This window comes from Saccostrea echinata, unplaced genomic scaffold (genome assembly GCF_033153115.1).
Source record: "Saccostrea echinata isolate AGI-Se365-2 ecotype Australia unplaced genomic scaffold, CSIRO_AGI_Sech_v1 ptg000054l, whole genome shotgun sequence".
NCBI lineage: Eukaryota > Metazoa > Mollusca > Bivalvia > Ostreida > Ostreidae > Saccostrea > Saccostrea echinata.
In genome coordinates this window covers 58,908,912-58,923,529 of record NW_026889803.1, presented here as the reverse complement: position 1 = coordinate 58,923,529, position 14,618 = coordinate 58,908,912, and the positions used below count along the sequence as shown (strand labels likewise).

The window sequence follows — 14,618 nt, the reverse complement described above, 5'->3', positions numbered from 1 at the left end:
AGATGTAAAGCCACTGAAGTCTATAAAATAGAAAAAATGCAAAATATATGAGATTCTTAATTTCAATTTATGTATTTAAAAAGGAATTTAAAAAAAACTTTTTGTCAAAAAAGCATTATTGTCACAAATCCTGGCCAAAATATACAATCCTCTCTTATTCTGGAGAGAGCTGTATGCAGACTCCAGACTGTAGCTGGAGACAGTGGAAAAGTATACGAGATACATTAAAAATCAAATGAAATTCTCAGTATTCATAAACATACTGAAGCTTCAGTTTTCACCCTGAATGAAATTTAAACAGTAAAATGAGAGATTTTTTTTTAAAACACTTCAATAGAAAAATTGTTCTACTGCACAATTCATGCAATTTCAAGAATATTAGCCATCAGATACAGAACACATAAGATTTAGATATTAAATGAGTTTATAAATTTAGCACAATGATATTCAAGTTTTTATAATCACAGGAAAAGGGGGGGGGGGGTTAATGACGGAATCATGACTTGCTGGCTGTTACTACGTAACATATATACATGTACATCTGTTTTACATGTATATTATGTTCTTTTTTCTCTCTCTCTAAACTTTAATTGTTGTGTATGAGAATTAACTGCATATGTCATATTGTTACATAAATTTTGTAGTATAAAAATATGGTGAAGGTAGAACACCCTGGATTTGGAGAAGATTAATGAAAACAGAAATTCTATACAATCATACTAATAAACATTCATTCATCATCTTTTCATTCAAATGACATGAAAATATAATTAAACATATTATATGAAGATATGGATAGCATTAATTAATCTGTACATGCATATTTAAATAACCATCATTGTTTTACAAACAAAGGATTTAATGTAGATTTTTATTAATACAAATTTTTCTATAAATATAGAACACATATCACAGTTTCTGATTGTATCATCTAATACAAGGTACACTGTGTGACCAGATTTGTCTGGTCAAAATAAGGTCATGTTTTTAATACATGTAGATATAACTTGAAAATGGCTTGGTTTAGTACTTGGCGATCTACAATAACAATTGTAGTAGTTTTCAAGTGCACATAAACTTCCTATTACATAATTTCTGTGTATTTCTTTAAGTTTTGAAGATGACTCTCAATTGTATCACCTGTTAGAGGTTCCTGATTGGCACATAAGTTCTGAAGGACATAATCACATTATAATTATCACTTTCACAATTTTCTTTCACTTCAATGTCCACAGATTTTTATAGCCATAGCTAATTCAAGTTTAAAAAAAAAATCAGAAGTGTGTTTCCTCTGACGACTTTCTGAAATAATATTTTGGCAATGTTCTAATTTTCTCTTCACTTCAATGTCCAAATATTTTTATAGCCATAGCTATTTCAAGTTTTAAAAAAAATTGGAAGTGTTTCCTCTAACAACTTTCTGGAATGATATTTTGGCAATGAGCTAATCAAGTGGAGACTTTTTACTCTCTCTTTGACAATAATTCAGATCTTTAATTGTGTTATGAACACAGAGGAAACTGGAATCCTCTATGATCAGTCATATGCTTGTAATATGTCCATTTTATCCCAGGACTGCATTCTGACGAGCCAGCTATTAAGAGAGGGGGTTGGGTGTTGATGAATAACCTAATTCAATCATGACTATCAAAGTCGGCTTCGATGGGAGGTGGTAAAATTAAGTATGTCTTCATTGGTTCTTTCCCTTTGACCTTGGTCAGTCCTTTATATTCATTTTGGAAACCTGCTTCAATGAGTATCTGTGCTGTCTTTTCTGGGACCTGAAGAAAAAAAAATGGCTTCTAGCATGTGTCACCTGCATGCTCTTTCAGACAAAAATGTTTAATTTCTAAAAGTATAACCTATATTTAAGTGTGTTTTGTGCACTATTAAAATTGCTTAACAGATCTACAAGCATAAATGTGAGCACTATTAAATAACTGTGCAAAAAATTGTAAGCATTTATTTGTTCTGTGTCTGAATGTGCCATACATGCCAACTTTCCCGATTTAGGCGGGATCCTCCCGATTTTACCCTTTGATCCCGCTCTCCCGATCGGGAAAGCAAAATTGCCCTAAAATCCCGATTTGAAAAAATTCAGTCTTAAATTCCTGATTTTCAGAGTTTCCCTACCGAAATATTTTGTCAATCGGGATTAGAATATCAGACTTGTTTATTCAATGCACACAGATTAGTCTCTTTGTTTATTTAACTCATGCAGGGGTGTTAATTAGCCACAGGAAATCACTTCTCGCTTGAACGCACACAGCTGTCCAGGTACAGGTAACATAGCCTGGAGCGGTTAGGGGATTTAACTTTTCAGTCAGAAGGGGTACACATAGATTTAGGGGTTAATTAAATATCATTTTAATAAATACAAAAAATAAATACAGTGAAATGATAAACTAACAACAAAATCGGAATTAATCCATGTTGATCGTTTTTTAAAAACGAAAGTAGAAAACAACAAAGCATAGATGCTGATTTTATCTGCTTGTAATAAAAATATTGTAAAGTTTACCGGTTAAAATAAGATGAAAATAATTTAGATGAAACAACAAAGTCTTATACCTCAAGTACACTGAATTTCTCTCCCCCCCCCCCCCCCCCCCAATGTAATTTGACAAGGGAATACCCACGAGACACTGCCAAGATTATGCAAACGTTCATGATGATTAAAACAATTTTAGTTTTTGTTTGGGATAGGGGGTATCCTTGTTTTAAATAATTTATGACCTCAAGAGTAAATTTATTTCTTCAAATTGTTTTACAAGTGTGTGTGATAAAATTAATCATCATGGTGTCTACTCATTAATAAGGAATAAAATGACACTTCTGTTTAAAGTACATACCACTAACAAATTTTCTTATCTCTCTCTCTCTCTCACACACACACACAGACACACCCTCACACACACAATGCATTGCAATTCTTCAATATTTCTTTTTTTCAATTTAATGTCCAATTAAGAAATTCTAATTGTGTAAAATGTAAATATAGAATTTTGCAAATGTTTTCCAGAAACTGTACAGTAACAAAACCTAATATATTTCTAAAATTAAACTAAACAGATATCACTTCTTTAGTGAGAGAGGTACCTATTTAAGCAAAAGATATTTGAATTTTGGAAGGAAAAAAAATATTTTGTATTATTTATTCTGAAATTGTATTAACAAGTGATATTGATATTATAAATTTTAAAAAAAGGGATAAACATTTATTTTCACGACAAAATGTCGCGAATTTAAAGCTTTGAAAATTGTCATCACGTGCAAAATCCCCCATGGGAATTTTCAAAAGTTGGCATGTATGATGTGCTGCATATTTACCTGAATTTTACTGGCTTCTCCAGTGCTGTCCATCCGACTAGCCACGTTAACGGTGTCCCCCCAGATATCATACTGAGGCTTTCTGGCCCCTATCACCCCAGCTATCACTGGCCCATGGTTGATACCTATGTAGATAAAAGGTGTAAGAGTACTTAACTAAGATTCACTAGGAAAAAAAGATAAGGTACATTCTGGAATCTTCTAAAGTTATGAACAGGGTGAAAAGTCATCCTCACCGACTCTGAGTTTGAACTGATTGAAAGAGTTGAGATTGATTTCCTCTAGTTTGACCATCATCATCATGGCAAACTCTGTCATCATAACGACATTTTTACGCCCCTCCCCCTCCTGTCCCTCATTTTCCTGACCTGGTCGGAGACCAGCCGCTGCCATGTATGTACTTCCTATAGTCTTGATCTTTTCTACGTTTGAAAACTCTGGTCTTGACAGTAGCTGAAAATAAATTTTTTGATATCACATATTATGTAAATACAATTTCTATAAATTAAAATTTATTATGCACAGGAATACAAAATTTGATCAAATATAAAGACTTTCACATAGAATAGAAAATGTTTTTCTTGATAGTTCTATATTTTTTATTTCAGATCAGAAAAAGGTGCAACATTACAATCTGTTGATTATATATTATATAGACTAATGTATATAGTTGTGGGCTTACCTGATCAAAATCTACAATAATTTCATTAAGAACTCGGATACATTCTATTCCATTTTTATTGGAGGCATTTTGGTGATAGAAGTCTTTAAAGTTAGGGATGGAAGCAAACATCACGCAGACATTGTCATGTGACTCACTATACAGCTCCTAAAACAAGATTGTAAACTGAAGTCAGCAAACCACCCTTTAGGCTTTGTAAATATAAAATCTTGTTCAGTACTCTGATATTAAATTATTTAGTTGACATTAACATACATTTTTGCTTCGATTTCCTCTCAGGAAATACTCCGCCACATGAGTGGGTAAGATGTTCTCCAATAGCTTCTTGTTCTGCTCGGCAGTGTTTCTAACCTTCTCTGTCTCGGATTGAAATTCTCGTCTCCAAAGGAAATCCAATCGATTTGCATATTCCACCTAAAAAAAAAATTGAATCATAGAATGTTTCTGCATGACCATTGTTTTAATACATACTAAAGTATACTAAAAATCAAACAATATATGAATTTCTAAATTTCTTATCTTCACAGGGTCTCAAATGTTAATCACCTTGATCTTATTTATCAAAAGACCTAAATGTACTTTTTATTGATAATTTTCCTGAGACTAGGTTTGACTTTAACTTTATTAGACATTGATTACAAGATAAAAGGAAGATTATAAGTATAATATATATAAAAAGTTGTAATCAGATCTAAATCATGGGTCAATTTAGAACAATTAAGAGAGATAAAAACTGAATATTCCGGAACAGCACACGTTTCTACTGTTTACAGGCCATCCTATTTGCTGCACTTAGTCTATCCACAATGAGCTTAGTTTTCACATATTAGGTTACGGATGTTTTGAATGAAGTCCATGTGTACGATTTTAAGTAACAGATTTAGGGCATATGTAAGGCAGAGTAAAAGGTCCAGGATGAAAATGTCTCAGGATAAAAAATCTAAACAACTAAGAATACATCAATTAATGCTTCTCCAAGTTATCTTGGTAGAGAGTATACCTGTCTGTCATGAAAAATCAAGGTAAACAGGAAAACGGCCAGGTAAACGGACATTCCTGTGGCAATATCCAGAGGTTCAATACTGCTTCTAGAAAACAAACAGGAAATTAGACAATACATGAATTTAGATTTGAAAAGTTTGCATACAGGTTAGAAATATTTTGAAAATTTCTCACAAATCTTTAGGCTACAGTAAGCTAAAATAAAAAAGTGAATCAAATTTTTGGTGCCTTACCTGATAAACATGTCAACATGGAACGTTCTGGTGAGATGAAAAGCCAGATTGTAACCAACGACGACAATAATGGTCAAAATGACCTTGAAAGTGAGACTAATTTGTAGAAAGAGACTGGTAGTGACCATTCCAAACAGACTGCTGTGTGCCCAGTACTGAAAAAAACATTGGTAATCAAAGATTACAAAGCTCACCTCAAAATATGTTATCTATAAGTAAAGCAAAGTCTCACATGAAAAGAATATTCTGGTAGTGCACAGCCCTAGATGCAACATCCTTGCAATTTTTTTAAAGTAGAAATTTTAATTGCTTAAAATTTTTATGGCTCTGAAAACTTCACCATCTGGAAAATGTAGGTCAGATCCAGGATCCAAACACATCCTGAGATGCATCATCCCTGCAAGTTTGGTCCAAGTAGAATTTATATTTTCTTTGGAATGGACCTGCTCCAAAAGGTTTAACCTATTCATTCATGTAAAAAATGTAGGTCAGATCCAGCATCTGAAGCATTATCTGGTGATATGCATCCCTACATGCATTATCCCTGCAAGTTTTGTCACTGTAAGACTTTTATTAACTTGGGGATGGATCTGATCAAAAAACTTTAACCTGACCACTCATCCAGAAAATGTAGGTCAGATGCAGCATCAGAAACAAGTCTTGCAGTGTACATCCGTAGATGTATTACCTATGCAAGTTTGGTCACCATAGGGTTTATAGTTACTTGGGAATAGACCTGCTCCAAAAAATTAAACAGATAACTCAGCATGAAAAGGTAGGTCAGATCCAGCATCCAAAGCATACATATATATGGTTTTAGATATTATACTGGAATTGTCACAATATTCATCTCTCAAAAATTATGAACATTGAACTTGGATAGGTTAAATATGTAATGTTGATGATAGCTTGTTACCAGAATTTTTGTATTGTTGACAGCACTTTTGTCCCCGGGAGGCGATTGGGTATTTATCTGTGACAAAGAAAAATAGGTCAAGTAAATAAAACATGATTGGTCAACAAGATGATGTAACATCAACAATATTAAAGGAAGACTAAAATTGTTTTTTCTTCTTTGTCTAGTCTGCCAAAGCTAAGGAGTGAATCACTGGGTGCCTTTAGAGTTCTACTAGTGGTACCACCATGGGATTTACCATCACCATTCATGGCAATGGCACCATTAGTTACCAGTAAACACTAGACAGTTTTGGCATACAATGGCACCATTAGTTTCCAGTAAAGGTACCATTAGTTACCAGTAAACACTAGACAGTTCTGGCATACAATGGTACCATTAGTTACCAGTAAAGGTACCATTAGTTACCAGTAAACCCTGAACAGTTTTGGCATACAATGGTACCATAAAATACCTGTAAATTAATTTACTGCAAATCAAATATTTAATGTGCATCCATGTGAACAGGGCATTAAAATACTAACAATGAACACAAAAACAAGTACCACTGCAAACAAGTATTTATCCTGCATACAATGGTACCATTAGTTACCAGTAAAGGTACCATTAGTTACCAGTAAACCCTGAACAGTTTTGGCATACAATGGTACCATAAAATACCTGTAAATTAATTTACTGCAAATCAAATATTTAATGTGCATCCATGTGAACAGGGCATTAAAATACTAACAATGAACACAAAAACAAGTACCACTGCAAACAAGTATTTATCCTGCATATTTCAAAACACATTTTCAGTACCAATTTGGCTAATGATCCAGGCAAGTTTTACCAGTTCAGCTAATGAGAATCCCCAAAATAGAACAATATCGAGTCTTTATTGCTAATTATTACAAAACCGCAGGAAACATTTTGTATTTTTCATCAGCAAAGAACTTTTTTTTAACTTGATGCATCATATTGCAAAAATTAATTAGTCTTCTACAGATCAAAGTATTTTTCTTTTAAATACACATTAGGGATTTCTTCAATTACTCTACAAGCTGATAATACATACCATAAACTAGAATTATTTCCAAATATCCAGATAAAACCAGGAAACTGTTGACTTAAAACATGTCCACACAGCTGTGACATAGATTAAATTTTTATTCCTACCTATATCTCTTCTTAAAATGACTAAATCAATCAACTTAATGGCTTCCAGTATAAAACAAGATCTCTCTTGAGTGTTTTGGAATTGAAAAAAAAGACTTCACAAGGTATGACATGCATGATTAAAACAAAGTCGGGAAATTACCTACCAGTCTGTCAGAGGTGACTTATCCGAGACCCCTGAGACTTATTTTTATAATTACAACAATTAACATTTCTACTACTTACATAGATTCTGTGACATTTAATCCTAGATCACTAGATCTTGCACCTGTCCATGCAGGCTGAATGAGTCTGCAGTCTTTAAAGGTTAACCATGCATAAGTCAAAGCTAGAGTTCACATTTACAGTTGTTTACTCTGAGACAAAGCATGAACAGTTCAAGGACAGGACACATATCCTAACCTCTGACATCTTAACCTCTGACATTAGGATTTAACCTTTGAATTGCCAGCCTCTGGTCAATCAGTAATTGTGCAGATTTGAACATAGAAGATATAAAGAAGAATGAGTGACACCACTCACACCACAACCACCAGGTAGAATTCACATGAACCTATAGCTTATTTAACTAATGAGACTACTGAGTCATAAACTCTAATTTTTTTTTTGGTCTCAAAGAGTTTTAAACTGGAAAAAATTAGCCAATTCTTTCATTTGAATCTCTGTCTGACTCAATGCAAGCATCCAATACAATTCAAAATGAAAGAAAATATCACAGATTCAGTAAATCATACGTAAACTTTGGAGGTTAGAAACTGAACATAACAAGGATCACTGAGCACATTAGAAGTTAAAAAGACTAATATTGGCAAGAAGTTTTTAACTTAGCACAGAATCAATAAGGCTCTTATAACTTAGCAAGAATCAATAAGGCTATTAACTTAGCATAGAATCAATAAGCCTAAGGCTATTGCCTTAGCACAGAATCAATAAGCCTTAGGCTATTAACTTACCACAGAATCAATAAGGCTATTAACTTACTAGAAGAACAAAGTGGTCACAATATAAACTTAACCACTGGCAAATTGAGGTCATAGGAAATTAGGTCAGAGAAATATACCACAGGTACAACAAGGTCATAGAAAATTACCACAGACACAATGAGATGATAGAAAATTACCACATACACACTGAGGTAATAGAAATATAACAAAGGCATAATGGGGATATGGGAACTTACCACAGATATGTCCAAGTTAAAAAACTTAATACCACAGTTACAATGTGGTATTAACATAAACACAAGTACACTGAAGTCAAAGAAACTTACCACAGGTACAATGGAGGTTATAAAGACACAGAACACACATAGAGATGCCACACATATCCTGGCGGCTAGACTGTTGGTCACATGACAAGCCAACACTAGCAAACGATTGGTCAGTGGACTCCCTTTGATTGGTGTCTGTGAATAAAATAAAAATGAAAAATTAAAAGCAATAACAGTCTAAAAATCAAAATGTAAATAATTTTCTTTGCTTCCATATTTTATAGCTATACTAGATTAATAACAGTAAATGATAAATAAGATAACAGTTTAACATTTATCTCACAAATGTACTAAAAAAGTCCATCTCAGTTTTCAGCTTTGAAACAAAATTCTCTCAAGCAAAAATTTATAAGATACTTACCAAACATTCTGTGAAAAAACTAAAGCTGATAACGACTCCAAACACAGCCGTACCTAACACAATACTGATGAAGAACAAGGCATCTCTATAAGATAAAAAAGGACAAATAATAAACAGAGATCCAACACATGTACATGTATTTCTGTGAATAATCAATGTTAAAATAAAACTAACCCCACTTTGCAGTTATTTTAGAATATAAGAAAATTTTTAATTTGACAAGGAAAAAAACAAAATATTTAACCTCAACCTACATACAGTACTGACAATCCTGGTTATCTCGAGCTCGATTTACTTACCTGTCTGACATGATGACACACTATGATGATTTACCTGTCTGACATGATGACACACACTATGATGATTTACCTGTCTGACATGATGACACACACTATGATTTACCTGTCTGACATGATGACATACACTATGATGATTTACCTGTCTGACATGATGACATACACTATGATGATTTACCTGTCTGATATACACTATGTTGATTTACCTGTCTGATATGATGACATACACTATGATGATTTATCTGTCTGACATGATGACATACACTATGATGATTTACCTGTCTGACATGATGACACACTATGATGATTAACCTGTCTGACATGATGACATACACTATAATGATTTACCTGTCTGACATGATGACATACACTATGATGATTTACCTGTCTGACATACACTATAACTACCTACCTGTTTGACATAATGGCATAAACTTTGTTGACCTACCTGTTTGACATAATGGCTTGCACTATTACAACCCCTATGAACATAAACAGTGCACAGAGAAGTCCCAGTTTGAATGATAAATCTGGCCTCTGCTGGTATTCTGTTTCCTGTTGTTTGCTGAAGCTCATCAGAAGGGGGTTAAAGTCCTCCTTTGGGTTTTTCATAGATCTAAAGGAGCTAAAAAAAAAAGACTAGGTTAGTTGATATTGTCATCATCTCTATCACAATATCATACGAACTTCAAATGAATTTTTTTTTTTTTTTTTTTTTTGCAAATTTGAAAAGATGCATCTGTTAATTTAAGAACAAATGTACATTAATTAATGTGACTGCTTTGATCTTTGAATGGTTGATGTACAGCCTTACTCTACATGAAATTTCTCACCAGTATTATAGATATACAATGCTAGAGGCATGAAATCTGGTTGACTGGTGTACAGAAATTTTGAATTTTTTCCATTACATTTCAGATTTATCAACTTACTATTTTTTCACCAAATCTTTGGATTTTTTGGCCAACTCAGCATTGACTTCTATGTTCAGTTGTTGGGTAGGTCCGACTACACTGCAAAAATAATTCCTAATATAATTTTTCTCTCAATTTTACTTTGTTTGAAACATACTTGTATGGCATATTGTCAAGCACCTATTATTCCTGATAATAAAATATGAGGTCAAATTAATATTTCAATAATTAATACTGTCCACTACTAACTTACCCATGGTCATTATCAATACTGTTCAATACCAGATTAGAATCAAGGAAGGCCAAACTCTGTAAAAAATGAAAAAGTTAATGCAATAAACAACAGTTATATTCCATATAAAAAATCTACAAATCTTAATTTCTATGATACACAGTGAACTTTTATGTTCATGTTCTTTCCTTCCTTTAAACAGTCATACACATGGAATGTTTATAAGTTAATTTGCCTTGAGAATATTTTGAATCCAGCACTCCGACAATTTACATACAGGTAATACTCAGCTTCCAAGTAATGTTATTCAGAACTTGTATACATGTTTTTATGATTTGATGAATAAAAAGAAAACAGGTTATATTTCAGTATCCACTCCAGGTCAACTATGACTCAGAAATTAAAATAAAAACTTGAGTGTCTATCATAAAGCTTCTTACTACCCCCCCCCCCACCCCCCAACACCTTTAAAAGTGGGACCCTGATGAATATAGAGGAGTGACTATCTGAAATCAAAATAATTTTCAATATCGTTTCTTCCATTATGGATGACCATGTGATACTGGATTTTACCTATCCTTCTACCATACCCAAAATAGGAAATTTTGTAACCCCCCCCCCCCCCCCCAAACATGGTTTATAAGCTCCAGGGTCAGTTTAAGATATTTGCAATTGATAGATTTTGAAAGAAATAAATGAAGACTATACATTGAAATGATCATACATTGAAATGATTAAATTCATACGTATGATAATTAATAATGATAATTGATTTCTGATTACAGAGAACTGAGCAAGCAGCATAAAATCATCAAGATTGATATTAACCAGTATCCTGAATATGTGTAAATTCAAGTGAAATGAAGTATACGCTTTTAAGACATGCAGTAATGGAAAATTCCAAAAATATAAATGAACAAGACAGCTTTTCACATACATACATGTATATATATCTATAAACTGGTTTCAAAAATTATCTATGAAGTCACACTGACTATTTATTAAAGTACAATTTGATCTCACTGTACGTTTCAGTAAGACAGGTTTATCTAATTAACATCCCAAAGCATTCCTTAAGCATGTACCCAATCTAATTAGAATTAAATGTTAGATTTGCTGGCATACTTGCTACACTGACATTGTTAGTGTAGCAAGTATGGATGCAGATCTAGCATCTAATATTCTAATTAGATTGTAAAGCACCTTATCTACCCATACTAAGTTACTTCTCTTGATCACATTTCTTGATTATCTGGTGTTAGTAAGAGTTAAGCCCCCTTTTTATTAGTCAGGTGAACATGCAGTGATATTTACCTGTCCAAAAACTTACTGGAATGATCTGTTCCATATATAACTAAATTAATGTTTGGCACATAAATAGGAACCCAGAACTTGGAACTTTAAGTCATAAAGAAGAACGATTTCATTGGCCAGAGTCTGGTTCTAATTATACCGTTATACTTCAGCAATGGAAAAAACTGATTTTTTTTAAATTCCATATTAAATTTGACATAATGTTGTTTTTGCTATTTTATGCTTTTAAATTACTAAATAAAATCATTTTCTACATAGGAATTAAGCTGATATTTTTCTCCAAATCTCTTACAAATTATGCCTTTCAAGCCATTAGTCACTGAATAACCAAAGTAATTATATACACTAAGGTTGCAAACTATATATGCATTGCTGATTTAAGTTTAAACAAGTACTGGTATGTTCAGTAACTTAGTCCAATCTGTTTTTTAATACTAGTTTTTTTTCTTCTCAGACATAAAAGTCAGCAGACCAGAGATATAGGGATTTTACTTAGATTTTAACATCTGAGAATACAGAGATTTCATTGAGATGTATGGGTTGATTTGAGATCAGCTGATTTAATGCCTTCATAACACATTTTATTCTTTCTATATACATGTATAGCCCTGCACTATTGAACTCTATTCAATCCAAACAAATAATCATTTATATCCAGATATATTCCTTTGAGAATGCTTAATAAAAAGATTACTAATATGGTTATAATAATATAATTACTGATACTTAAGATTTGACATTTTTCAGATATATTCCAGATTAAGGCAAGGATATGTCATTTATACTGACTTAATTTCAGCTATATGAGAAATATTACCATGTTCATTAATCCTGCATGAAACCTGATAAGTTTGTGTAAATTAATAAATAAATTACAGAGGATAATGTATCAACTTAAACATATATATACTTGATAAATCCAACATGTACAAGATGTATCTTTATTTTACTAGAGAGGGAAAATATAAACTATTTCTGCACTTTAAAGATCTCCTTACCGACTCCTTATTATAAATGCCATAAATCCTCTATGTTCTATAAAATTATATGTAGACTTTAGTACATTTATTTAATAGTACATGTACCTTTTTTCTATTCAAGCTAAATTTTGGACAATGTTGATAAAAATATTTCAGAGAATTGATGTAGCACATTTTTTTATAATGGAGATTAAACGAAATGTATTTGATAATGTTTGATTTTCATCTGATTGACTTTGTTAGTCTGTCTAAAAACAGAGAATACTAAATACCTGGTTAGTGAAAAGGAAAGGTAATCAAATTTAACCTGGTCACCATAGTAACACTTACAAACATGAAATCATGATAATCTTTCTGTTGACATAAAACATAAGATACAATATATTACATGATTACAGAATTACAGGATTACATGATTACATTATTAAAGGATTAAGTTCAGTAATCATAAGTCATAACCAAAGACAATAAACTATCTAAACTTGCCAGATGAATTATGCCACATCTTTGGATTCAAAACACATATCACCTTAGATTTTTTCTACAAACTTTTTGTTTTTCCTAGAATGGGGGTTTTGGAGGACTGATCTCAGAATATACATGTACTGTCTTTAATTATCCCAACATTCTTACTTATTAGGTTTGTTAGTGACTGTCTACAGAAATATATCAGGTTGATTAATCTCATAGACGGATTGAGCCATCTGTGGGTTTGATTCACCTGATATATTTCTGTAGATTGTCAGTCACAAACATAATAAGTAAAAACTGAAAAGTGGGGGGGGGGGGGGGGGGGGAGGGGTACAAGAAGTGATGAGCAAGATGATTTTATTGATTATATCAACATATTTTCATTCTTTTGATTTAAGTGTCTCACATCTCAACTAGCCTATAGCATCTCATTCAATTTCACACAGTCAAACTCTTCAAAATTATCAATCTCCCTGTTTACTGCCATGCATCATGTAATCTTGAAAAATCCTTGACAACCTTTTACTTTCAATATTTCCTTTTTCATTTTAAATGTTTTTCTTCTCTCGTCTTACTTGTGAGGCAAAACATAACAAACCCGATGTCAAAAAGGGCCGCTACCCTTTTTTTTTTTTAAAAAAGAATATTATGGAAAGTGGTTTTTGTAATAAATGATTTCTACCAAAAATGTAAATGCAACACACCAGCCTTAATATCAGATATTTATTTTCACCAGCTGTGCATGGCAGGGATGGGGTCAATTACTTTAAAAAGTAATTAATTAAATTACAATTACTTTGACTTTTTCTTCAATTAAATTACAATTAAATTACAGGCTTTCTAAGATGTGTAATTAATTAAATTACAATTACTTTGCAAAAGTAATTAATTAAATTACAATTACTTTGCAAAAGTAATTAATTAAATTACAAATTACATTTTTAATTTTTTTGAAAATTTTTATAATCCTTGTCAATGAATATACAGAACATCATTTATTTGTATACAAGCTCAGCCTCTGCACAAAGAGTACAAGAATAATATGCTATAGGCATTGTGTATCATTGTGGTTAAATTTATTAATAATATTTATTTACAAAACATTAAAGAATCTCTTAAAGAACTATTCGAGATCAGATTGATGCAGTTTCCACCACACAAAACCTACATGTACACAAATTGTATGGATTATGATATTTGATTAAAAGTGGGTATTTTAATAGAGTAAAATGAGTCGCAACCATAACCCCTCAAATTAAATATTTCCTTCGAAGATAACCTGAACATCCTTAATTGCTATTTATGTTGAATAAGTTTACTTCATAAATAATACTTGTACAGATAAAAGTTCATTCATAAAAATCTGTTTGGATGTTAAAATAATTATCAAATTGAAAGTTTTTCTTTTCTAAAGCTAGCAGAGCATTTTAAATTGAAATAATTATCTCCATTGGCTTTG

General features: G+C 32.1%; 1 protein-coding gene across 2 annotated transcripts in view; it reads right to left on the bottom strand.

Moving 5' to 3' along the window:
• Positions 1–801: 801 nt before the first annotated feature.
• The window catches only part of LOC133205458 (adenylate cyclase type 2-like), a 38,829-nt gene continuing 25,012 nt past the window's right edge, over positions 802–14,618 (bottom strand). For both annotated transcript variants that reach the window (XM_061341278.1, XM_061341279.1), the window contains 13 exons: positions 10,416–10,471; positions 10,181–10,261; positions 9,697–9,873; positions 8,953–9,037; positions 8,592–8,726; positions 6,164–6,220; positions 5,248–5,402; positions 5,013–5,100; positions 4,268–4,426; positions 4,013–4,159; positions 3,567–3,783; positions 3,331–3,455; positions 802–1,781 (listed from right to left, as the gene is read on the bottom strand). In XM_061341278.1, the coding sequence (XP_061197262.1) occupies positions 1,635–1,781; positions 3,331–3,455; positions 3,567–3,783; positions 4,013–4,159; positions 4,268–4,426; positions 5,013–5,100; positions 5,248–5,402; positions 6,164–6,220; positions 8,592–8,726; positions 8,953–9,037; positions 9,697–9,873; positions 10,181–10,261; positions 10,416–10,471 (1,629 nt within the window). In that variant the 3' untranslated portion in view covers positions 802–1,634. The remainder of the gene's footprint in view (positions 1,782–3,330; positions 3,456–3,566; positions 3,784–4,012; positions 4,160–4,267; positions 4,427–5,012; positions 5,101–5,247; positions 5,403–6,163; positions 6,221–8,591; positions 8,727–8,952; positions 9,038–9,696; positions 9,874–10,180; positions 10,262–10,415; positions 10,472–14,618) is intronic.